Source organism: Periplaneta americana, chromosome 1, assembly GCF_040183065.1.
Source record: "Periplaneta americana isolate PAMFEO1 chromosome 1, P.americana_PAMFEO1_priV1, whole genome shotgun sequence".
Classification (NCBI taxonomy): Eukaryota; Metazoa; Arthropoda; class Insecta; order Blattodea; family Blattidae; genus Periplaneta; species Periplaneta americana.
In genome coordinates this window covers 215,163,017-215,189,225 of record NC_091117.1, presented here as the reverse complement: position 1 = coordinate 215,189,225, position 26,209 = coordinate 215,163,017, and the positions used below count along the sequence as shown (strand labels likewise).

Sequence of the window (26,209 nt, the reverse complement as noted above, 5' to 3'; positions counted from 1 at the left end):
ATCACAATAGCCCGCAGAGAAGGCTATTATGATACACTGGTTTTGTTTCAATTTGATACATTATTACAAATAAAAATTAAATTTAAAATTCTGTGGCCGGAAGGAAAAAGGTCTTAATTAAAAATTTTATACTTTTCAGGAGAGCAGTAGAAATATTGAAATTGGTGTCAATTATAGAGTGTTTTTTAATTAAGAGGGTTTTCCTGGATATTATTTGTTTATGTTTCTTCTAAAATAGGTAATGTTTCTCATTTAACAATTTTCTTGATTATTTCCAAAAATAGCCGCACTTAAGCCCTTTTAAGACTAGAACCCAAACTGAGTACAAGGGACTATTTAAACATAAGTTTTTTTCATGTCAAAATAAATGAGAAATGTAAATTATTAGGAATGCAAAATGGGTCTTAAACAATTATAAGACTGTTTACCCTGGTGCTTAAAGTTTTAAAAGGAAAGGGCATCAGTATGTGATAAAATGGCTAAAATATAAGTTAGACCTTTTTAATAGGGAAGCATGGAAAGTAAACATGTGATGGTTTGTAAGGAATAAAGCATTAAATATTCTTAAGTCCTTTATTCTGTGTGTGCTCTATTCAAAAAGTACTTAGGACATTTGGTAACGCTCTATAAATCCAGTCAGGAGTCTTATTTGACTTTAACCGTTCTACCAGATTGTAGAGAAATTGTTTCCGCTTTCAGTATAAAAATCTCATTTTCACAAAAAAATTGACTTAAGACCTTTTTCCTCCCGGCCACAGAATTATGCCTGCTGAAACACACGCCATAATTTTTTTTTAATTTGTATATGTTTCGATTGAAAAACTACAGGGAAAGATTGATATTTGTATCATAATTGCCCTACTCGACCCTACCGGTACCGTTACCCTTGAGGAATTTTGTAATACAATTGTGCCATTTTACATTGAGGTCTACATGAGAAGAGCGACCAAGGCAACAATGTTTCAAATTGGAATCAGGGAACTCGTTTAATGAATGTAGCAGAGATCATTATCCTATTGCAGAGGCAAGTTGAACAAAAGAGCACGAAACCATGAAAATGAATGCTTCCTCATAGACTACAGTTCATATCCTACTCTTCTGGTGACAAATGCACATATTGTAGGGGATTCCGTAGTTAATGAATTATTTCACAAGAGTAATTGATACGTTAATTAGATATTTCAGGTAGTTTAAAATCAGTTATTGGTTTTGGAATTTAAAAAGATTGCTGATGAGGAGTGATAGGCCAGGTAGGAATAAAACGTGCGGTCGCAGGCGTGGGGACTGATTACCGCACTGAAAGGGAGACGAGGGGATTTCAGGATCAAAACAAACCAGATGACAAGCTAATTACATTTTCAGAGTGGACTTGTGCCAGGGAAATTCATTAATTTTAATGCCTGTACAGTAGAGTATTCACCAAATATCCTCGTCTACAATAAATACAGTTCGAATAATTTTATTCTGTTGTAGTTTCTAAAGTTACGATCTAACAAGAGCATAAATACCTAAAAAGTCAATAAATTAATATTAAAACTGAATGAACAACTTTAGACAAGGCAATAGCAATACTTACATTATTTCTATAGGCATTTCTGGATTCGCCCATACGTGCTACATGCCCTCCCCATCTCAAACATCTGGATTTAACGTTCCTAATAAAATACAAATAAATTGAATAATTAAAGGAAACAATTTCATCTAAATAAGAGGACTCGGAGGGAAGGATGCAAGAATACTTGTAGCGTTACCGCGCTGAATGGTAATACCAATGCGCTGACGTAGATATTGACTGCTTCGAGGGTCCCCAGAAAGCTGCACTAAACTTCTGTCTTTGGTGGAGATGAGAGCTTTGGCTTCACTACACCAAGATCCAAACGTTTCAACCGCAAAAGGGACAAAAATATAATTATCTGCAAGATGTTTATATTTATGGTGTGTACTGACAGCGGCACTTTCTGCAGGAGATCCTGGTGTCTTAGAGGTTGAAGGGGCCAGTGTATCCACACATGTGGAATCCCAAATTAAGGATTTGCCTACACGCCACGGGACTAGAGTCAGACCATCGGGTCTCTTGCCGTCTGAACGGCTGATCCCGGAAGGTTCTAAGATGGATGGAACCCCTGAGGGTGTTAATGCTCTTTTAATGATGTCATTGAGCGATGTTCCTAATTATGTTAGGTGAAGAACACAATGCGTGCATAATATTCTCACGTAACTAAAATAAAATTTACGAATAATAACATTTACAACTGGGCGTTAAAGCATAGGATGAAAATAAATGGTTCTAAAAGTAAATCTATAACATTTTGTAAAACCCGAGAGGAAACTAGTCTTAATTACGAATTCAGTGGTGTTGTAATTCCGCAAGAACAATGTTGTAAATACCTAGGAGTGTATTTAAACTCCAAACTTTCTTGGGGAGAGCATGTTGATAATGTTACAGGCAAAGCATGGAGGGCACTTCACTTTATTATGAGAATCTTGAGAAAGGCTAGCCCCAAATCGAGGGAAATAGCATATCTAACATTAGTGCGACCGTTAATGGAATACGGAACTACGTGTTGGGATCCCTATAGAATATATCAGATAAATTCCTTAGAAAGAATCCAGTATAGGGCAGCTAAATTTGTTAAAGGTAAAAGAGAAGATGGGAACGATACGATAAAAGAACTTAAATGGGAAACTTTGGAAAACAGACGTAGGAAAACTAGAATAACATCATTGTATAGAGCACATCTAGGTCAGAAAGCATGGGTAGACATAACGGCTCGGTTAGAAAAGCCAACGTACTATGGTAGGAACGATCATGATTTTAAAATCAAATGTAGGAAACAGAAAACGGATGTAGGTAAATTCTCATTCTTAAACAGAACTATAAATGATTGGAATGACCTACCTGCAGCGGTCTTTGAGGGCTGTCCTTCCTTAAGGAGATTCAAGAATAATTTAAAGAGTTGTGTATAAAGTGAAAATTAAAATTAAGGTGACATTCAACATTTAATTTTTTAAGGTGACATGCATTTATCTAGCCTTACGAGTTTACTTCCTTGGTTTGAATTGTAAATTATTTAAAAATAGCGTGTAAGAAGGCCTTAAACTAGAAATGTTTAGTTTAAATGTAGTTCTGTTTATAAGTATGCATAAGAATGCAATTATTTGACTTATTTGAACTGTTGTATCAGTGAAGCGAGGTGAGTCAGTGAAATTATGGTTTTACAGTGCAGGGAACAGTTCCGATCAGTGATAATTTATAGCGTCAATGAAATGTGTTCTATAGTGTCAGTGAAATATGTTACAGAGTGTCAGTAAAATGTGTGCTAAAGTGTCAGTGAAATGCGTCATAGTGCCACTACAGGGAATGAGATGAGAGTAAAGTGAAAGACTATTGAAACTTATGTAGGACCTATACATAATTATGTAGGTTGTGTTGTAAAAGTAAGTGTTTTAGTTTATGTTTTATTATTATTGTGTATTCTTATTGTACTGTGTATAAAATTGTATATGTGTTGTAAATTGTAGTATGTATTGTAAATTTTATTGTGTATTGCTTATCATTTTAACTGTGTATTGTTAATATTGTATATACCACTGCCACAGGGTGCTTGCCCACTTGCAGTGTAAATAAATACGTACATACATACATAAATTTCCGAGAAGAGGCAGAAAACATACCATACTATACCATACCAAACGGGGTAATCTGACTACCCCAGGCGGTTTTTAAACAATACCTCTAAAAAAATAGAAAACAATAAATATACAATACAGTGTTGTAATGTGAGAAGTTTATTTAACAACACCATAAAGACAGATATGCCTGTTGTAGCGAACATTAATTTTATACACTTACGGTCTTACTAATAGAAACTCTATATACAGACGTTTAACTGTCTTATACAATGAGTAGCTCATTTATAAGTCGTGTGTAATATCCTTACTAATAATCACTACATACGTCGTGTATAACAATATAACTATTAAGGCTCATTCACAATGAAAATTAAACATGACGTAAGCGTTAACTTAAGAATATAAACGTTACGGTAAAATCAAGAAGTCATACCATCATTCACGATGGGAACATAAACATAACAGCAAACATATTGGTAACCATGGAAACATAACAACGACGCCATTTCCTCATATTCTGTCGGATACTTCAGCGCTCCACGATTGTGTTCTGCTTGCAAATCACGTAAGCATAAGCATGAAAGTTTGGAGTTTGCAAACTTTCACGTTAACGTCTTAGGGTAATGTTTATGTCAATGCTTATGTGAATCATAGTGAATGATCCCATTTGGTACCCTCGGCGCAAACTTCTGTGTTTATGTTACGGTTATGTTTAATTTTCATTGTGAACGGGCCTTTACACAGCTACGTCATATTTTCGTCATTACTTCATTACGAAAGGTAATAGAATATCTGAGGTTCTCTATTGCATCCGGTACAGTGCTCTAGTGTGCCGTGTTAATTATCGATAGTACAAGTGGCTGTGATCGATTACCACACTATATTTTGGCCAAAGAGTATAAGCTACAGCAATATTATTCTAATTATTCTGTGCTCTTTGGTTTGTTCTTTTGTGGTTACAAGGCAACCATCGTCATTAAATGACAGTCGATACGAACAGCTGTTAGAGGGGCGGCCATTTTTTCTCTATATACAACGCTTTAACCAGGGGGTTTCGGGTATACAGAGTGGACCGTTTAAGTTGATACTGTACAATATCTCCAAAACTAAGCGTTGTAGAAAGAAATGTCTTGAATAAAAGTTGCTTGATATTATGGGGGAAAGTAAATGCCATTTGTCGTGTTTTATTTGGAGGACGGTGTGATGGTTATTTTTGAGTCAATTTAATTTTTTTAAATAGGATGGAGCAACAGTAACAAATATAAATGATACTCGGGAGGAAATTAAACACAGAATAAATATGGGAAATGCGTGTTATTATTCGGTTGAGAAGCTCTTATCATCCAGTCTGCTGTCCAAAGGTCTGAAAGTTAGAATTTATAAAACAGTTATATTACTGGTTCTTCTGTATGGTTGTGAAACTTGGACTCTTACTCTGAGAGAGGAACATAGGTTAAGGGTATTTGAGAATAAGGTGCTTAGGAAAATATTTGGGGCTAAGCGGGATGAAGTTACAGGAGAATGGAGAAAGTTACACAACGCAGAACTGCACGCATTGTATTCTTCACCTGACATAATTAGGAACATTAAATCCAGACGTTTGAGATGGGCAGGGCATGTAGCACGTATGGGCGAATCCAGAAATGCATATAGAGTGTTAGTTGAGAGACCGGAGGGAAAAATACCTTTAGGGAGGCCGAGACGTAGATGAGAGGATAATATTAAAATGGATTTGAGGGAGGTGGGATATGATGATAGAGACTGGATTAATCTTGCACAGGATAGGGACCGATGGCGGGCTTATGTGAGGGCGGCAATGAGCCTTCGGGTTCCTTAAAAGGTAATGAGACGTTGGTGTAAGAACAATTATTGCAAAGTGCTTCATACAAATATTGTTTAGTTTTTTATGAGGAATGAGAAAACAACATAAAAAATGTAGGTTCCTATTTTAAAAAATTTAATTGACCCTAAAATAACCATGACAACGTCCTCCAAATAAAACACGACAAATGGCATTTACTTTCCCCATAACATCAAGCAACTTTTATTCAAGACATATGTTTCTACAACGCTTAGTTTTGGAGATATTGTACAGTATCAACTGAAATGGTCCACCCCGTAATACCTTCTGCAAAGCAATTCCAATTGTATAGTTACAGGCTGTTCATACATCCATCGCTTATGCATGGTTTATTAGTAAAGTTATCTGTCTCAACTCTGCATAAGTCTAGTATAAAAACTACACACGGTTTATTAGTAAGACTATAATACAGACGTGGGCAAATTATTAGCAAAATGAAAAATTTTTATTATATATTTTTACAAAATATGATTCTTCAATTTAGATACAGTTGGCATTTTTGTGTATTTCGAAATAATTAGCCAAATTGAAGATTTGTATTGTATATTTTTCAAAATTCAACTCTTCAATTTGGACTACATTTGATATTTTTGCATATTTACAAATTATTAGCAAAACTGAAGGTTTTTATTGTATATTATTATAAAATTCGATTCTTCAATTTGGATTACAGTTGACATTTTGGATATTTCCAAATTATTAGCAAAACTGAAGATTTTTGTTTCATATTTTCACAAAATTTGGCTCTTCAATGCAGTTGACATTTTTGCTAATTTACAAATTATTAGCAAAATTGAAGATTTTTATTATATATTTTTACAAAACTTGACTCTTCAATTTAAACTACATTTGACATTTTTGCATATTTCTGTCTACTGTAATGATGGAAATATGCAAAATTGTCAACTGTAGTCTAAATTGAAAAGTCAAATTTTGTCAACAGAATTATCATAAAAATCGTCAATTTTGTTAATAATTTGTCCACGTCTGTATTATAGCTGGGGTAGCCAGAATATCCGTTTGGTATTCCGAGGGTTAACTATGCAAGAGATGGTAACCTGTTAAGCTGAATTATCTTCTTATATTTCAATCTTATAGCTTCGAAGATAATTGTGTCAATAAATATCTTGAAAGAAGGATATCTACAAATAAGGTAAGACATACGCGTTTTGATACATATCTATGTTTAAAATTAACTTTTCCTGCTTTACTGCTTGCTTAATCTGTGACAGTTTCAATGCATTGTTGTGATTATTTGAAGCTTTTCTGTAACAAATTTCTTGATTTTCGTGATGGCATTATCGAAAGTGATGGCATTATCGAAAGAGGAAACAATTGATATCATTCTTCATTCTCGTAGGTTAAGCAACAGATATGTTGCAGCAGACTGAACGAACAGTTCCCTGGACATTGGATTGGTCGACGTGGACCAATAGAATGCCCGGCCAGGTCTCCAGATTTAACATCTCTTGATTTTTTCTTTTGGGGCTAAAGAGCTTGGTAGGATGAAGGGAAATTGAGAATATGGAACATTTAAAGAACTGTATCATTGAAGCCTGTGCTAAAGTCACCCCGGAAATGCTAGAAAATGTTCTATCCACATTCTCAATTTTCTCTTCATATATCATATATTATTAGTTTATTATAAAACTTTTTCAATATTAGCTGTAATAGAACAGCTGAGTCAGCCATTGGCATAATCTTGAGTGGAAAAAGGGAACTACTACAGAAGTTATTTCCTTCTTCCACTCAACACAGAACAGACATGAGATTTTACCTGGGTAAGAATAGTAGTAATATTCCCTTTTACAGCTCATCCAATAGGTCTACCATTGAGGAACAAAATGGCTATCTAAGTTCAATTTAGCAAAAAAATGTAATTATTCCCTTTTTCCACTCACTGGTTCAAATCATTTTCGTAACATGTTAGATCATACAGAAAAATAAATTTTCCGAGTGTGGCACGTAATCCGCCAATGATAACTACATCGCCTTTTCTGTGCAGTGAAGAGTAATAAAAGGCTGAGGGTGAAACAAAAGTGTGACGTCATTTATAATCTCAAATGTTCTCAAGGCACAAATTCATTATGCAGTCGCGGCTGTATAACTGCCAGGGGACTATTAAATTAAATCTGTTTTTACTTTTGATCTCTGACTGGTTAGTAATGCAAATAAGGTATCAGTGAATAAATCCTGATTTAATTGCAAATGTTGTTGGTTTATTGATTCTGTTCATAACATGTGGTAAACTCTGTAATGTAATTCGAATAAAAATAAACAAAATTACAGTTGGAGAGAGAGAGAGAGAGAGAGAGAGAGAGAGAGCAATGACTGCGACATATGAATTCATTACAGGATCAACGGAATGTATTACAACGCAATTGACTTTGATATGAATTATTTATGTTTCAATTACTGTAATATTAATTTAACAAGATATTTTACACGTTTCTAGTTATTCTTCTGATTGTCTTAGTGAAGTCTTTAGATTTAGGAGTGATTGTGTTGAAGTTAGATTACGTGTTATTCTTCTGATTGTGTTAGTGAAGTCTTTAGATTTAGGAATGGTTGTGTTGAAGTTAGATTGCCTGTTATTCTTCTGATTGTGTTAGTGAAGTCTTTAGATTTAGGAATGGTTGTGTTGAAGTTAGATTGCCTGTTATTCTTCTGATTGTGTTAGTGAAGTCTTTAGATTTAGGAATGGTTGTGTTGAAGTTAGATTGCGTGTTATTCTTCAGATTGTGTTAGTGAAGTCTTTAGATTTAGGAATGGTTGTGTTGAAGTTAGATTGCGTGTTATTCTTCTGGTTGTGTTAGAGAAGTCTTTAGATTTAGGAATGGTTGTGTTGAAGTTAGATTGCCTGTTATTCTTCTGATTGTGTTAGTGAAGTCTTTAGATTTAGGAATGGTTGTGTTGAAGTTAGATTGCCTGTTATTCTTCTGATTGTGTTAGTGAAGTCTTTAGATTTAGGAATGGTTGTGTTGAAGTTAGATTGCGTGTTATTCTTCTGATTGTGTTAGTGAAGTCATTAGATTTAGGAGTGATTGTGTTGAAATTAGATTGCGTGTTATTCTTCAGATTGTATTAGTGAAGTCTTTAGATTTACGAGTGATTGTGTTGAAGTTAGACTGCGTGTTATTCTTTTGATTATCTTAGTGAAGTCTTTAGATATAGAATTGGTTGTGTTGAAGTTAGATTGCCTGTTATTCTTCTGATTGTGTTAGTGAAGTCTTTAGATTTAGGAATGGTTGTGTTGAAGTTAGATTGCCTGTTATTCTTCTGATTGTGTCAGTGAAGTCTTTAGATTTAGGAGTGATTGTGTTGAAATTAGATTGCGTGTTATTCTTCAGATTGTGTTAGTGAAGTCTTTAGATTTACGAGTGATTGTGTTGAAGTTAGACTGCGTGTTATTCTTTTGATTATCTTAGTGAAGTCTTTAGATATAGGATTGGTTGTGTTGAAGTTAGATTGCCTGTTATTCTTCTGATTGTGTTAGTGAAGTCTTTAGATTTAGGAATGGTTGTGTTGAAGTTAGATTGCCTGTTATTCTTCTGATTGTGTTAGTGAAGTCTTTAGATTTAGGAATGGTTGTGTTGAAGTTAGATTGCCTGTTATTCTTCTGATTGTGTTAGTGAAGTCTTTAGATTTAGGAATGGTTGTGTTGAAGTTAGATTGCGTGTTATTCTTCTGATTGTGTTAGTGAAGTCTTTAGATTTAGGAGTGATTGTGTTGAAGTTAGATTGCGTGTTATTCTTTTGATTATCTTAGTGAAGTCTTTAGATTTAGGAGTGATTGTGTTGAAGTTAGATTGCGTGTTATTCTTCTGATTGTGTTAGTGAAGTCTTTAGATTTAGGAATGATTGTGTTGAAGTTAGATTGCGTGTTATTCTTCAGATTGTGTTAGTGAAGTCTTTAGATTTACGAGTGATTGCGTTGAAGTTAGACTGCGTGTTATTCTTTTGATTATCTTAGTGAAGTCTTTAGATATAGGATTGGTTGTGTTGAAGTTAGATTGCCTGTTATTCTTCTGATTGTGTTAGTGAAGTCTTTAGATTTAGGAATGGTTGTGTTGAAGTTAGATTGCGTGTTATTCTTCTGATTGTGTTAGTGAAGTCTTTAGATTTAGGAATGATTGTGTTGAAGTTAGATTGCGTGTTATTCTTCTGATTGTGTTAGTGAAGTCTTTAGATTTAGGAGTGATTGTGTTGAAGTTAGATTGCGTGTTATTTTTTTGATTATCTTAGTGAAGTCTTTAGATTTAGGAGTGATTGTGTTGAAGTTAGATTGCGTGTTATTCTTTTGATTATCTTAGTGAAGTCTTTAGATTTAGGAGTGATTGTGTTGAAGTTAGATTGCGTGTTATTCTTTTGATTATCTTAGTGAAGTCTTTAGATTTAGGAGTGATTGTGTTGAAGTTAGATTGCGTGTTATTCTTTTGATTATCTTAGAGAAGTCTTTAGATTTAGGAATGGTTGTATTGAAGTTAGATTGTGTGTTATTCTTTTAATTGTGTTAGTGAAGTCTTTCGATTTAAGAATGGTTGTGTTGAAGTTAGATTGCGTGTTATTCTTCTGATTGTGTAAGTGAAGTCTTTAGATTTAGGAATGGTTGTGTAGAAGTTAGATTGTGTTAGTGAAGTCTTTAGATTTAGGAATGGTTGTGTTGAAGTTAGATTTTGTGTTAGTCTTTTAATTGTGTTAGTGAAGTATTTAGATTTAGGAATGGTTGTTGTGTTGAAGTTAGATTGTGTGTTATTCTTTTAATTGTGTTAGTGAAGTCTTTAGATTTAGGAATGGTTGTGTTGAAGTATTCTATGTTTAAAATTCCAGAAAGGTAATGAAGGTGTATTGAAGATTAAGTGACCTCGTGTGAAAGGACACTTAAAATCAAGTTCCATATATATTTGGGAATGAAAATACCCAACATCATAATCAATCAGTAGTATGATCTAAATTCAGATCCCAGAGTAGTTCTTAAGATTCAGGATTCTTAATCATCTCTCTCTCTCTCTCTACATATTAACATATTAACAACAAACTTCACACAATCCTTACCATCATATGCAAACAGGAATACATGTAACTTATTGTTATTCCTGGTAAGTGTAACTCCCGATGTGCACTTACCATCAGAGCAAAGGTTTTATCACCACGGCAAATCGCGAGATTTCCAATTTAGGATTTAGATTTAGTGAAGCTAAGGATTAAGCCAAAATTTTTGCCGTGGATAGAATGAACACACTCTGAAAATATGGATCTACGATATTTAATACCTTACATAACCGATGGTGGTTACCACACCCTCAAAAGGAGAATGAATAATCTCTACTTCAACCTGTGTTACGAGCGCGGACGAACGACTCCATCTACCATCCAGCTGGAGGCCGACACATGAGCGCAGACACGAAAAGATATCAAATCGTTACATCGGAAATCGAAGTTCTGTTGGATTTACAAAAAAAGAAACATTCACACACATACCGTTACACACCGCTACCCCTCTTTCGACGCGTTTGTGTAGGTGAGGAAATGTAACCTGCGCGGAGATCAATCCGCCCACCGAGCGCTTCAGCCTGTACGGGTTTGAATATTAATTCCAAGTACATATTAGTGCTGTACTCACGACATCAATGAGCTGCGAGAGTCTCAGTCCCATCTTGACGGTGAGGCGGTCCGAGTTGTTGCCCACGGGCCGGATGAGCCGGTTGTAGTTGCTCAGCAGGTCGTCGTACAGCCGCTTCGCTTCCGGGTTGGCCACGGTTCCCCCGATCACCGCCAGAAGGAGCGCCAGAAACACGCTCCCCATCTTAGGCCTAGTCCACCCCTGAAACAAAAAGCAAAAGTTCCCTGCTAAAACACAAGTGACCTTCCCATACAGAGAGCAGTTGTCAAACAGTTACCAGGTATTATAAACCACGTTTTGCATCCTAGCAGGTCTCGCCAATTTGGCGTTCTCCCACTGACGTGGTGGCCAGTACTCGTATGCTAGATCCCTCTATTACGGCAGGTTTTCATCTAAGAAGAAAGTAAAGCAATGAGTCCTGTGTCGTAAAGTCACGGCCCATGAAAAAGTTCTCTTCCATAGAGGGAGTACCGCAACTGCAAGTTGTACAGTCGATCAGTCCTATTGAAATGGAGGAGTACACGAGAGCGGAATAAGCAGACCTGATTTTCGAATACGGATGAGCCAATGAAAAACAGTAGACAAGCTCACAGATTGTATCGGCCAGGTACCCACGTAGGAGACATCCGGCCCATACCATCTTTCCATGACTGTTCCAAAAGTTAAGGGAAGGAGGGCACGTGGTGCCAAATTATATAATAATAATAATAATAATAATAATAATAATAATAATAATAATAGGTCAGTTTCTATCTGATGCTTTTCCAATTCACTGCGGGCTAAAGCAGGGGGATGCACTATCACCTTTACTTTTTAACTTCGCGCTAGAATATGCCATTAGCAAAGTTCAGGATAACAGGCAGGGTTTGGAATTGAACGGGTTACATCAGGTTCTTGTCTATGCGGATGACGTGAATATGTTAGGAGAAAATACACAAACGATTGGGGAAAACACGGAAATTTTACTTGAAGCAAGTAGAGCGATCGGTTTGGAAGTAAATCCCGAAAAGACAAAGTATATGATTATGTCTCTTGACCAGAATATTGTACGAAATGGAAATATAAAAATTGGAGATTTATCCTTCGAATAGGTGGAAATATTCAAATATCTTGGAGCAACAGTATCAAATATAAATGACACTCGGGAGGAAATTAAACGCAGAATAAATATGGGAAATGCGTGTTATTATTCGGTTGAGAAGCTCTTATCATCCAGTCTGCTGTCCAAAAATCTGAAAGTTAGAATTTATAAAACAGTTATATTACCGGTTGTTCTGTATGGTTGTGAAACTTGGACTCTTACTTTGAGAGAGGAACATAGGTTCAGGGTGTTTGAGAATAATGTGCTTAGGAAAATATTTGGGGCTAAGCGGGATGAAGTTACAGGAGAATGGAGAAAGTTACACAACACAGAACTGCACGCATTGTATTCTTCACCTGACAAAATTAGGAACATTAAATCCGGACGTTTGAGATGGGCAGGGCATGTAGCACGTATGGGCGAATCCAGAAATGCATATAGAGTGTTAGTTGGGAGACCGGAGGGAAAAAGACCTTTAGGGAGGCCGAGACGTAGATGGGAGGATAATATTAAAATGGATTTGAGGGAGGTGGGGAATGATGATAGAGACTGGATTAATCTTGCACAGGATGGGGACCGCTGGCGGGCTTATGTGAGGGTGGCAATGAACCTTCGGGTTCCTTAAAAGCCATTTGTAAGTAAGTAAGTATAATAATAATAATAATAATAATAATAATAATAATAATAATAATAATAATGGTTTATTTTAACTGGCAGAGTTAAGGCCATTCGGCCTTCTCTTCCACTCAACCAGTATGATAGAAAATTACTACAATGCTATGAATATAACATAATTAATACAATACAATTCAAAGCAATACAATACTACAATACAAGACAATATAATACATAATTAATATAATACAATGACAATTCTTTTCATCTTCACAACACCAATAAAATAATAATAATAATAATAATAATAATAATAACAGTAATAATAATAACAATAATAGTAATGATAGTCATACCTAAATTAAATTAAATTATTAAACTTGATCACAATTTATTATAACTTCAATTTGACTGCGCCCGTAAGGAATCGTTTAGCCTTTTTTTGAAAGTGGTTATTGTCTGGCAGCCCCTTATCTTCTGAGGTAGAGAATTCCATTCACGGGGGACTGTGACAGTAAAAGAGGATGAATAGTGGGATGTTCTGTGGGCAGGAATTGCTAGGATTTGGCTCTCCTGTGACGTGGTGTTTAGATTGTGATTGGAGGATAAGTAGTTAAACCGGGAACGAAGATAGTTTGGAGTAGAAGTGTGGAGAACTCGAAACAGAAGAGACAGCGAATGAAGTGTTCTACGGTTACTAAGTTGCAGCCAGGATAAAGATTTAAAGGAGGGTGTAATGTGGTCAAAGTTGTGAGCATTGCTGCTTACAATTCCATTTCCACACAACTATTTTTGCTTATAACTTTCGACTCAGTCATTTCCGACCAGGGTTCCTTATCTCAAATTGATATATGTAGCCTTCGCCATCACCCCTGAAAGTTTGTAACACCAATTCGGAAACACTCTGTATAATGCCCCTCTCCATTTAAAAGTTCGCCCATCAATAACTTCTCAAACGTTACATTTCCGACATAGGAATGTATACCAGGTTAAAGCCATGTAGATTAACCCAAATTACATTATCCTGAAATATTTTACATTCCTCTTGATACTCTGTATATTAACTGTAACTATGTTTGTGTGTACGTTATCTTTTCGTTATTAACAACTATTTGGAATTCACATTGTATGCTCAGTTATGTCCAGTTAGGTAGTTAGTAGAACATATTAAAATGTTTATTCCCATCTTCGCATCCTAGGGATACATCCACTTTACAAAAGTAGCTTTATATGCAGGAGAGATGTAAAGGTTGTGATGGAAGGGGTGGTCGAGGTGCTTATGCGAGTACAGTCTATGCGCATGCGTAGTGAAGGCACTGCATTCAGCCTCTGTCACACATGACAATAATACAACAAAGCGACCAAAAATTACATTCGCTTCATGTGGACAGTTAAGCGGGAAGTGAGAGCTCTCCACGTTGTCAAGCGTTCATAAAGTCTGAATTCTCTCGCCTGGACATGGTTTATTAACATGGTACGGCGTGCGTCTGCAGATATTACAGTGCTGGCTTACCAAGGTATAAGGTGTAGGCATAATAAGACACGAAGTATGTACGTACGTATGTATGTATGTATGTATGTATGTATGTATGTATGTATGTATGTATGTATGTATGTATGTATGTATGTATGTATGTACGTACGTACGTATGTATATATGTATGTATGTATGCACAGTATGTATGTATGTATGTATGCACAGTATGTATGTATGTATGCATGCATGTATGTGTGTATGTATGTATGCCTGTACAGTATGTATGTATGTATGCATGTATGTATGTATGTACAGTATGTATGTATGTATGTATGTATGTACAGTATGTATGTATGTATGTATGTACAGTATGTATGTATGTATGTATGTATGTATGTATGTATGTACAGTATGTATGTATGTATGTACAGTATGTATGTATGTATGTATGTACAGTATGTATGTATGTATGTACAGTATGTATGTATGTACAGTATGTATGTATGTACAGTATGCATGTATGTACAGCATGTATGTATGTACAGTATGTATGTATGTATGTATGTACAGTATGTATGTATGTATGTATGTACAGTATGTATGTATGTATGTATGTATGTATGTATGTATGTACAGTATGTATGTATGTATGTACAGTATGTATGTATGTACAGTATGTATGTATGTATGTACAGTATGTATGTATGTATGTATGTACAGTATGATTGTACAGTATGTATGTATGTATGTATGTATGTATGTATGTATGTATGTATGTATGTACAGTATGATTGTACAGTATGTATGTATGTATGTATGTATGTATGTATGTATGTATGTACAGTATGATTGTACAGTATGTATGTATGTATGTATGTATGTATGTATGTATAGTATGTATGTATGTATGTATGTATGTACAGTATGTATGTATGTAAGTGTACTGTATTAATTAACATTCCATGGTAATAATAATAATAATAATAATAATAATAATAATAATAATAGTTTTATTTTCCCTGGCAGAGTTAAGGCCATCAGGCCTTCTCTTCCACTCAACCAGGATCAAATCACATACAGAAAAATACATACAAATATTAACTTAAAAATAATAATAAACAGAATTAAGTAAAAAAGAGAGATTGAATACATATACACAATCAGTATTAACTTTAAAATAACAATAACAAAAAATATATAATAAAAAAAACACTGAATACATAATCACAAACAGGAAAATATATTCTAGCATACAGTATTGACTTAAAAAAATAATTCTTACTTTGCTTTACAGCTAGAATATGGAACAAGTCAAAAAAAGATAATATTATTATAAAGTCTTAATTTATAGCCACAGTCTAGATGAAATATATACAGACGAGATTTACAATATAGTCTACTAGTACAACACAAAGTTTTAGTATCAATTGCATGAAGCGTTGTTGAATTCACCTACAGAATAGAAGGCGTGAGAAATTAGGTACTTCTTTAATTTGGCACTAAATAATCTTATGTTTTGAGTTTCATTTTTATATCGATAGGGAGGCTATTAAAAATTTTTACTGCCATATAACGCACTCCTTTTGATAGCACGATAGACTTGCCGATGGAGTACGAAAGCCATTTTTTTACGTGTATTTATAGTATGAACTGTTGAATTAGTTACAAAGTTATCACGATTACATACGAAGAAGATTATTAGTGAAAAGATATATTGACAAGCCATGGGCTTTATTTGTAATTTTTTTTAAATAGTCCTACACGATTCCCTAGATTTGGCACCTACTATTATTCTAATTCCTCTTTTTTGTAATAGAAATATATTGTTACTATCTGTGGAATTTCCCCAGAATATTATTCCAAAGCTCATTACCGAGTGGAAATATGCAAAGTATATTGTTTTTAAGGTATTGATATTTACTATCTTTTGCATAGATCTAATAGCAAAACATGCTGAATTTAGTTTGTGGGTAATTTCTTTAATATGATTTTTCCAATTTAACACATTATCGTATGTATGTATGTATGTATGTATGTATGTATGTATGTATGTATGTATGTATGTATGTATGTATATATGTATATATGTATGTATGTATGTCTGTACATATATATGTACCGTTCTACATTTTTGCATGTATGTATGTAAGTATATGTAACGTGTATATAACGGGGCTGGCTGACCAGTTTCTTTCTCCCTTCCATTGCGTACATCGCCGATTAGCTACAAGTTACAATAATCAGTCTTCAGATGTATACAAACAAATTGTTCTTCCTCTGACACATATCAAGTGAGATGTTATTTATGTGTACTTACAAATGGCTTTTAAGAAAGCCTGAGGTTCTTTGCCGCCTTCACATAAGCCCATATGTAACAATGATTCTATTCGTAACCCAGTGAATATCTACAGAAGAAATATCAATTCCAGCATCGGCCCTTTTTCTTCCCATTAATTTTAGAAGTCTTTTCAATATCGTTATTTATTGTAATATTGTTATTTATTATTATTATTATTAATTATTAGTAGTATCATTATTAATTTTATGTCCACACCTGTGGAGTGACGGTTAGCGCGTCTGGCCGCGAAACCAGGTGGCCCGGGTTCAATTCCCGGTCGGAGCAAGTTACCTGGTTGAGGTTTTTTTTCCGGGGTTTTCACTCAACCAAATATGGGCAAATGCTGGGTAACTTTCGGTGCTGGACCCCGGACTCATTTCACCGGCATTATCACCTTCATCTCATTTAGACGCTAAATAACCTGAGATGTTGATAAAGCGTCGTAAAATAACGTACTAAATATTATTAACTGTATTTATTATTAATTATCACTAATGAGTGTAATTAGTTACCACTGGCACCGGATATTTACCCGTTGCAGAGTGAAAAAATATATACTGTACCTACAATAATTCATTTACTGCTTCGTGCTTCATGCTATTTGAGATTACATCTTATATAGTTATTTTACAATTTATTTCATGGACATGCCTTAACTCATCTATACTAATAATAAATCTGCAGCCGACATTTTTCTGGTAATTTTCGATTTTCCAAGAATAATTGGTCCTAACATATATAATTAACCACCCTGAAGCCGAAAATCGCTTTTTTGAAATTTTTGTTTGTCTGTCTGTATGTTTGTTACCGTTTCACGCGATAATGGCTGAACGGATTTCGATGAAAATTGGAATATAAATTAAGTTCGTTGTAACTTAGATTTTAGGCTATATGGCATTCAAAATACATTACTTAAAAGCGGGGTTATAAGGGGGCCTGAATTAAATAAATCGAAATGTCTCGCTTATTATTGATTTTTGTGAAAAATGTTACATAACAAAAGTTTCTTTACAAATAATTTGCGATAAGTTTTATTACTTTAAAATGTTTGATAGGACTGATATTTAATGACATAAATGAGTTTTAAAATTAAAATAACTGCCATCTAAGGCCGTGTAATAAATTTAAAAAAATGACTTCGTCTATAAGGGGCCTTGGACAGCAACAATCGAAAGCTATGAAAGATAGCCTAAAGAGAATGTTTCTGTGTGTGCATGAAGTAATATCGGAAACTAAATTAACCGATTTGTATAATTAATTATTATTTCACCATTGGAAAGTGTAGTTTCTCTAGATGGACATAATGCTATAATGTTATTACAGTAACTTATAATATAATATAATATATAATGTAATGTAATATTATATAATATAATTTAAGTTATTTAAAGGGTTCAGAACCATAGTGGGCCAAGCGCCATTTACTGAATACGTAGAAAACAAGGGTTAAAATTAAGTTATTACCATAATTCAATGGAAACATATAACAAGTAAAATAAAGTATACACATTAAATCTAAATGATGTCAATGTTCATTAAAGTATGGTTGCATGTAATAAAAATTAAGAAACATGTTAAAGGAATTGTCATTGCATCAAATGAGTGGTCTCTGGACAAAAATGATCGCATTTTAATAATTTGGATGCAATTTAAATTAAGTAACATATTAAACGATTTATCCTTCTATCAAACACGAATGTTCCCTTGATTAAATGTCCTATTTTAATTATGTAATTACTTTATATTTATTTCTAACGGGTGCAGCGGAGCGCACGGGTACGGCTAGTTGCTAAATAAAATGTGTGTAGCCGCACCATTTAATTAAATTCTACTTACATGTTTTAATTGTGCTCCTCCAAGCCTCCTCTCATGTTTATCTATCTTTCGTACGTTGTAGTGGTTTCTTTAATCCACTCCTAACAATAAGACACAAGAACAGCAGACACTTGTACAACCAACACGTCACTTTTTTTTTTTTACACGGGAAAAATGACTAACGATATCAGTGTCACCACACGTCTCAATATTTTTGTTTTCCACACACTTAGAGCTAACATTGAATTTCTCCTTTCCTTGTGCGATGTTCGCTTGTTTACTACGAAAAGTTTTGTGCGCAGTTGCTCTGCTCACATAACAATGTTGACGCAGTTGGTAAAATTGATCCTTTCGCACATAGTCGATACCAACCCGTTATTTCAACCACAACAATATATTTTCTTTAATAACAACATTTTTTTTTACTTAATCACTGAATTATAACTATTATGGAACGTCGTTTTCTTACAATATATTCAACAACGTGAATACCTGGATGTTTTCTCTTTCTAATTTTCTTCAGAACACAATAATGTGGTAATTATCTTCTCTGTTTAGATCTTAAATTCGACAAGTTGGTAGATTCAAAGGAATATCTTCATATACGTACTTAAACAATTCCTGTTGGCCAATTACGAGTAAAACCGTTATGCGTGAATGCGTGAAGTTGAAAGAGAATTTAACCGTGTTGATGAATATTACTGGATTCATGCTCATCGATTTACGGGGAAACAGTTGGCGACACTGACTAAATAAAAGAACTACCATGTGATAAATTGATAGCGATAAATCTAGCTGCAAAAATTATCGCGATGTCTGGCTCTGATTGGTTAGAATTCAAAATTTCATTACACTTCATTGGTCGAAAATGGAATGACGTCATATAAACGAAATAGTCTTATGTCAACAATACACAAGGGTGCTATATCTAAGATACGACCAGAGAATGAAACGTAAATCAGCAGATGTACGTTTTCGTCACCCCAAAAATAGAGATCATTTCGTAGTCCCCGCTTCAAGATTGATTAAAATTTAGCTTTCATCTATACGAAAAGACGAAATGTTTCATATTGTGGTTCACATTCTTATTGCTTCGTTAAAATTCCACCTTATAATGTAACAAATCAGAGCTTTAGATTATAAGCGAACGAAACCTTCTATACGTCAGTTGACGGTAAATAGCTTTTGTTTTGAATTAATCCATTGAATACCATGAATTATACATGAGTATTGCAGTTTTAGGATGTCGAAAAAGTCAAAATATATACAATACATAGTAAGTAGATTAATTCAATTTACATGCATAAGCAATCAATTCACTAGTTGAATGGAAACTATGAATATGGATATATTTTGTTAATTCTGTTCTAAACTTTTTCTTTTGAACCTTCGGAGCTTTAAGATTGTTCAGCAGTGCATAACACATGAATAGAGAACTCTCTTTTGTTTTTTATTTGTATAATAAAAACTACAAATTATCTTCATTTCCAGCCATAATAGCTTGCGTCAACAAACACTGAAAGTAGTCCTATGTATTTACATTTATTTCACGTCCTTCGGATGTTCACAGTCGTGCAGCATTTTCAAATTTACAATAAATAAAGCTGGAGAAAGGCAGTATTTAAATTTTAAAATAAATTGTCTGGCGTAGCGAAAATCGATTCCCGGAACATGTTTATGACTTAGTATAGGTACACAAAACAGAAGTAACTTTTATAAAAACATCATTTCACTTTTATCTCTTTCTATACTGCCTAAAATTTAATTTCCAGTGTAATTTTGCAGTAGGCTGTAAGATTTTCCTCAAAACATTTCCCATTTAAATCACAGTTAGGCCTATATAAACCATGTGAAGAATCCACTGCAAGAATGATGGATCTCATTTGGAATACATTTTTCAGGAGAAGAAATTGAAAGTTTGAAATGCTTAGCGCTCAAAGCTTAACAATTATTTTCCGAACATTACTGGACAATGACTATCAGTGTTAATGCCATATAACTCTGTATGTACATTCTATATGTCTTAAGCTATGCATTGACAGTCTTGGTTCATTTTCGACAAGAAAGTGACATCCATCATTCTTGCAGTGGGCTCTTCATGTATTGTGGTCCCTATCATCACGGCATGGCGCGTCCTCAGGTTGCGGATAGAGGAGACGGCCTCCAGATATGGAGGGTAGCTGCGAATATATTTAATAAACAGTCTTAACAGCCAATAAGGGGTGGTTCTCTAGCTTGGGGATTGGGCGAAGGACTAACAACCCATCACCGTAAAAAAAGCTTGTTACGAATCCATACAACAAGCCTCGGAATGGGACTGATTCTCTGGCACGACCATAGCAAAGGAATACAAAACAGTTATATTATCGGTTGTTCTGTATGGTTGTGAAACTTGGACTCTCACTCTGAGAGAGGGACAGAGATTAAGGGTGTTTGAGAATAAGGTTCTTAGGAAAATATTTGGGGCTGTGAGGGGTAAAATTACAGGAGAATGGAGAAAGTTACACTGCACGCATTGTATTCTTCACCTGACATAATTAGGAACATTAAATCCAGACGTTTGAGATGGGCAGGGCATGTAGCACGTATGGGCGAATCCAGAAATGCATATAGAGTGTCAGTTGGGAGACCGGAGGGAAAAATACCTTTGGGGAGGCCGAGACGAAGATGGGACGATAATATTAAAATGGATTTGAGGGAAGTGGGATGTGATGATAGAGACTGGATTAATCTTGCAAAGGATAAGGACCGATGGCGGGCTTATGTGAGGGCGGCAATGAATCTCTGGGTTCCTTAAAAGCCAGTAAGTAAGTAAGTAAGTAAGTAAGTAAGTAAGTAAGTAAGTAAGTAAATAAGTAAGTAAGTATATATTAGGTAATAAATTAATCCAATACGAAGAATTGTTCCAACAAATGGTCGGACAGACTAACGGAACAATAAATAACCTTTTCGAAAATGAATTTTAGTACAATATAATTTATTTTAACATTCTTATGAGATACTTATCAGTGGGACTTATTAAGACTTAAAAAATAACAGCGTTTAAGAGGACTGGGTATAAATTACGGGTCAAAATCCGAAGTGATATACCTAGTGTTAAAAGTTGTGTAATCAAGACGCATATTATTTTGTATCTAAAAAGGTACAAAAGATCTCTTTAAATTTGGCAGCGCATATAATTCTTACATCCCTTTTAGTTTTAATGCAGTTTTTCGTAAGTTAATATTTTTCAAACTTAAGTGCATATTTCTCTGGAACCACTGAATTTACTTGTATGAAAGTTTTACAGTGTTATGTACATTACACATATAACATGAGGGGTCCACACCTGTGGAGTAGACTAACACCTAGCGCGTCTGGCCGCGAAACCAGGTGGCCGGGTTCGAATCCCGATAGAGGCAAGTTATCTGGTTGAGGTTTTTCTGGGGTTTTTCCTCAACTCAATATGAGCAAATGCTGGGTAACTATCGGTGCTGGACATCGGACTCATTTCACCGGCATTATCACCTTCACTTCATCAAGACGCTAAATAATTTAAGACGTTGATACAGCGTCGTAAAATAACCTACTAAAAATAACACGAGGGAAAACATATTCACTGAAATATTTACAACATTTTAATCATAGTTTAATATTCTTTCCTGTTTCACTAAGGACGAAATATATCCCTAAATTTTGCTTTAGAATTTACAATATACATTACTAGTTAACTTAAAAAATACAAGGCATATGAGTGAAGATTACAGCAAGTAATGTGCACCTGCAGATTGAAAAGTGGGAAAACAGATTATCAGTTAGGGCCTTTCTTTTGTACTTGGATAAGGAACTAATTACTTTACTTTTATACCGATGACTTCAGAATGATTTATTGTAGAACTCTAAGCACAACCCGCTGCCGTCATCCAGACTATAGTGAGCTTGAAACACTTGGACACGTGCTTGGACAATGCCCTGAAGGCGAGCTACTGATCGATGCTAGACATCATCGTGTACGACATGCTTTGGCAACATCGTTAAAAACTTTAAATTGGGAGATTCATGAGGAAGTACATTGTGTATCATCAGATTATTATTATTATTATTATTATTATTATTATTATTATTATTATTATTATAAATATTGGGTTATTTTACGACTCTGTATCAACATCTAGGTTATTTAGCGTCTGAATGAGATGAAGGTGATAATACCGGTGAAATGAGTCCGGAGTCCAGCACCGAAAGTTACCCAGCATTTGCTCGTGTTGGGTTGAGGGAAAACCCCGGAAAAAACCTCAACCAGGTAACTTTCCCCGACCGGGATTCGAACCCGGGCCACCTGGTTTCGCGGCTTGTATCATCAGATGGTTCTTTCAGACGGGCGGACATTATTACTATTAACGGACGCTTAAAACGGGCTCTCGTACTTGACCCTACTATCCGTTTCGAAAGAAACCTAAATCAGGCCACCGAAGTTGATATTGAGAAGAAGTCTATATATGAACCTTGTCTGCCGCATCTTTCTCAAAAGTACAACGTCCCTCTTAAATAATGGTCTGTCATTGGTTTGCTGTTTGGCAGTAGAGGTTCAATTACAAAATTCACAAGGAATTATCTTAAGGAACTTCACATTCCTTTTGATTATGTAATGTCTGTTCTTATAAATATTATCAAGGATTCTCTTCAAGTATTACATCATCATCTCTATTTCAATTAATCCACTTATATTTGCCTTCAATAATTAACTTTCTTTTTTCTTTAATGTATCACATCACATTATATTGTACATGTTTATTGTATTCAGGACCCTTGTGGTCACTCAAATTCTTTGAGCTGATGTCTATAATTTATATATATATATACACTGGGTGTTCAGTTCAAAGTGTGGCATGGTTCGCCGTATGCCATCATGTGGCTAGCCGATGAGCCTAGAGAATTCAATCTTCCTACACTTCCGCAAAGGTGCATTCCCTATGTGCCAGAAAAGTTGCCTCGCAAGTACGGCGTTCATTCTGAAGAGTACCAGTACGCACCGATACGTACGGTAACGCCGGTAGTGGCAGGTATGTGAACTGTTTGGAAACACGTACTGAGGTAAGCTTTTTTCTTACTGTCGGGATATGGCGAGAGGGTTAAGACGATTACTTACGTATTTGTTGACATTAACTTCGACGGTCAACATGGACACGGAGCATTTGATTTGTGTTGTGGAATGTTACCGTACGCAACCGATGATAACAAATACCCTGCGTACGACTTGCCGGCGCAAAACACAGTTCGAAAGAGGTTATGGTAGCACACAGACCGTACAGACCGCCATCTGTTGCTACGACGTTCAAGTTGTACCGTACACGTTCTCAAGTTCAGATTGAACGCCTTGAATAATAGGCAACTTCTCTGACATAAAAGCTGAAACTCGCTTCAAATCGCTGACTCACAACAGAGACGTCATGACACACTTTGAAATGAACACCCAGTATATATATATATATATATATATATATATATATATATATATATACACACACACATATATAAATTTGTATTCTACTCTGAACACTAAAAGCCTAGAAATACTGAACTAAACTTTTGTGCTGAAATTCTTTAATCGCAGAGACATCACTACTCACTTCTCTTAACAAACTTGTAAATTATATCACTATCATAAGATGCGGGACATAGGCCTTGGTATTAAACTACTTGTTGAAATGAGCTCAGATCTATTTACTGTGGAAACATGAGACAATTAGTTCATATTTAAAGCCTCTTACTCTATAATTATAATTTTTATAAGAGAGAAGTATATTTAGAGAAAGGAAACGAAATGTAATTGAATAATATTCACAAAGAACTTTGAAGGGGAGAAAATTATATACATAATTAGTCGAAAATATACGTAAAACGTTCAGGCTATTTATATAAAAAGAATGCATTGTTTCTTTGAGCGAAAGGAACGTCACAGAAAACAAAAGTCTAATTATATCTCGTTGCTGAAAGAGAAATAAGGCAAGAGAGTGGTGGTAAATTGGCCATCACAGAAAGCGAAATGTGAGAAAAACTGAGAAAGAAGTTCTGGAGAGAGGCTGTTTTGAGATAGTGAATTTAACATTTAATCCATTTCATTCGTATCTTGATAACAAAGTTAAATTATTATAATTTAAAGGAATATGATCGACATTTCAATTACTACATCTACGAAAATTGTAAATCTTGACGTTTTCCATCAAAGACAAACTAAGACTGCAACTCACGACTATTGTATGTATGTATGTATGTATGTATGTATGTATGTATGTATGTATGTATGTATGTATGTATGTATGTATGTATGTATGTATTTATGTATGTATGCATTTATTCACACTGCAATGGGTATATACCCGGTGGCAGTGGTAAGTAATTACACTCAATAATGACAATAATAAACTTATTAATTAAAAATACAATTAATAATTCTAATAATTAATATTAATACTAATAATAATAACAATAATAATAATAATAATAATAACAACAACAGGGAATATACTAAATTAAATGAAACGATCACTTAAAATAACATTTTAAATATTCTAATTTGTGTCTTAAAACTAAGATCGAACTAAAACCCACGAGTATGATATGTTCATATCTGCACAAGTACCTTTCAACATTACACTCATTTCGCTGTCAACTCACTCACTGCACTGGAACTACGACACATTTCACTGATTCTATCCTGATTTCACTAACACTTCAAAAACATTTCACTGTTCAAATTCTTCACACTGCCACTATAAACTATAAAGCTTCACTGACAGGAACACGTTTCACTTACACAGCACACTTCACTGACACGACATACTTCTTCAATGATACAACACACTTCACTGACACAACATAATTCTTCACTGATACAACACTTCAATAACAACATATCATTTACACCCTTTAACTACTGTGTATAATTACCGTCTATTAGTAAGGTCCTTAAGCCTATTTTTAAATGCATTTTTGGTTGTTGGTAAAGCCTTTAGTAAGTCTGCAGGTAAAGAATTCCAGTCCCTGATAGTACGATTGAGAAAAGAAAACTTTCCAGCCCACGTAATAAGATGATGATGATAGTGATGCTGCTACTGACATTATGCTATTATGGACGTTCATAGATTTCTGCAATAGAAACAAAAATGTCACAAACTTCAATAACGCATGAAAAGCATAGTAGCCTATACTGAAGTGCCTCATCACAAGTCTGGATTCTTCGATAACACAGAAAGTGAAACATGGCGGACAAGAAGAAATGGGAATTGAGAGTTAAGAGTTTGAAGGCTTGTGGGAGTTAGGATTAGAGGTCTTAGAGAGTTGCTACTTGGGAACGGAGTCAGGGGTGATGGATATGAAAGGCAGTTACGGAGTTGGGGAACTCTGAGTGTGGGTAAAGTTAGGGAGAGAGGCTTCTGGTCAGAGAAAGGTAACTTCCAAGTTAGTAGTGACAGGAACTGTGTAGTGCCTGGTCTCTTTTCGTCCATTCACGCAACTCTACGTTCTAATACGTTACCAAAATAGGTATTCCTAATTCGCTCCTAAACATTAAACTAGACCATACCTGCACAAACAGCGCTCAACGAGCGCGCGCGCTCCTTCAGAGCGGGAGAGCCGTGTTTTCCGCTCGCCGAAACGGAGAGGAAGATAGGTCAGAATGACATAGACTTGCTATAGGTAGAGGAGGGGGAAACGAATACTCAGTTATCTAGTGGAGTGCAGTGTGTAGGTCTATTCTCAGTAACTGTTTCACGTTGCTTACCTACT

General features: G+C 34.9%; 1 protein-coding gene across 1 annotated transcript in view; it reads right to left on the bottom strand.

The window, feature by feature from the left end:
• Nucleotides 1-26,209, bottom strand: part of nAChRalpha1 (nicotinic acetylcholine receptor alpha1) — a 641,991-nt gene that overhangs the window by 270,746 nt on the left and 345,036 nt on the right. Inside the window, exon 2 of the mRNA XM_069838062.1 lies at nt 11,117-11,317. Coding sequence (XP_069694163.1) covers nt 11,117-11,299 — 183 coding nt within the window. The 5' untranslated portion in view covers nt 11,300-11,317. The remainder of the gene's footprint in view (nt 1-11,116; nt 11,318-26,209) is intronic.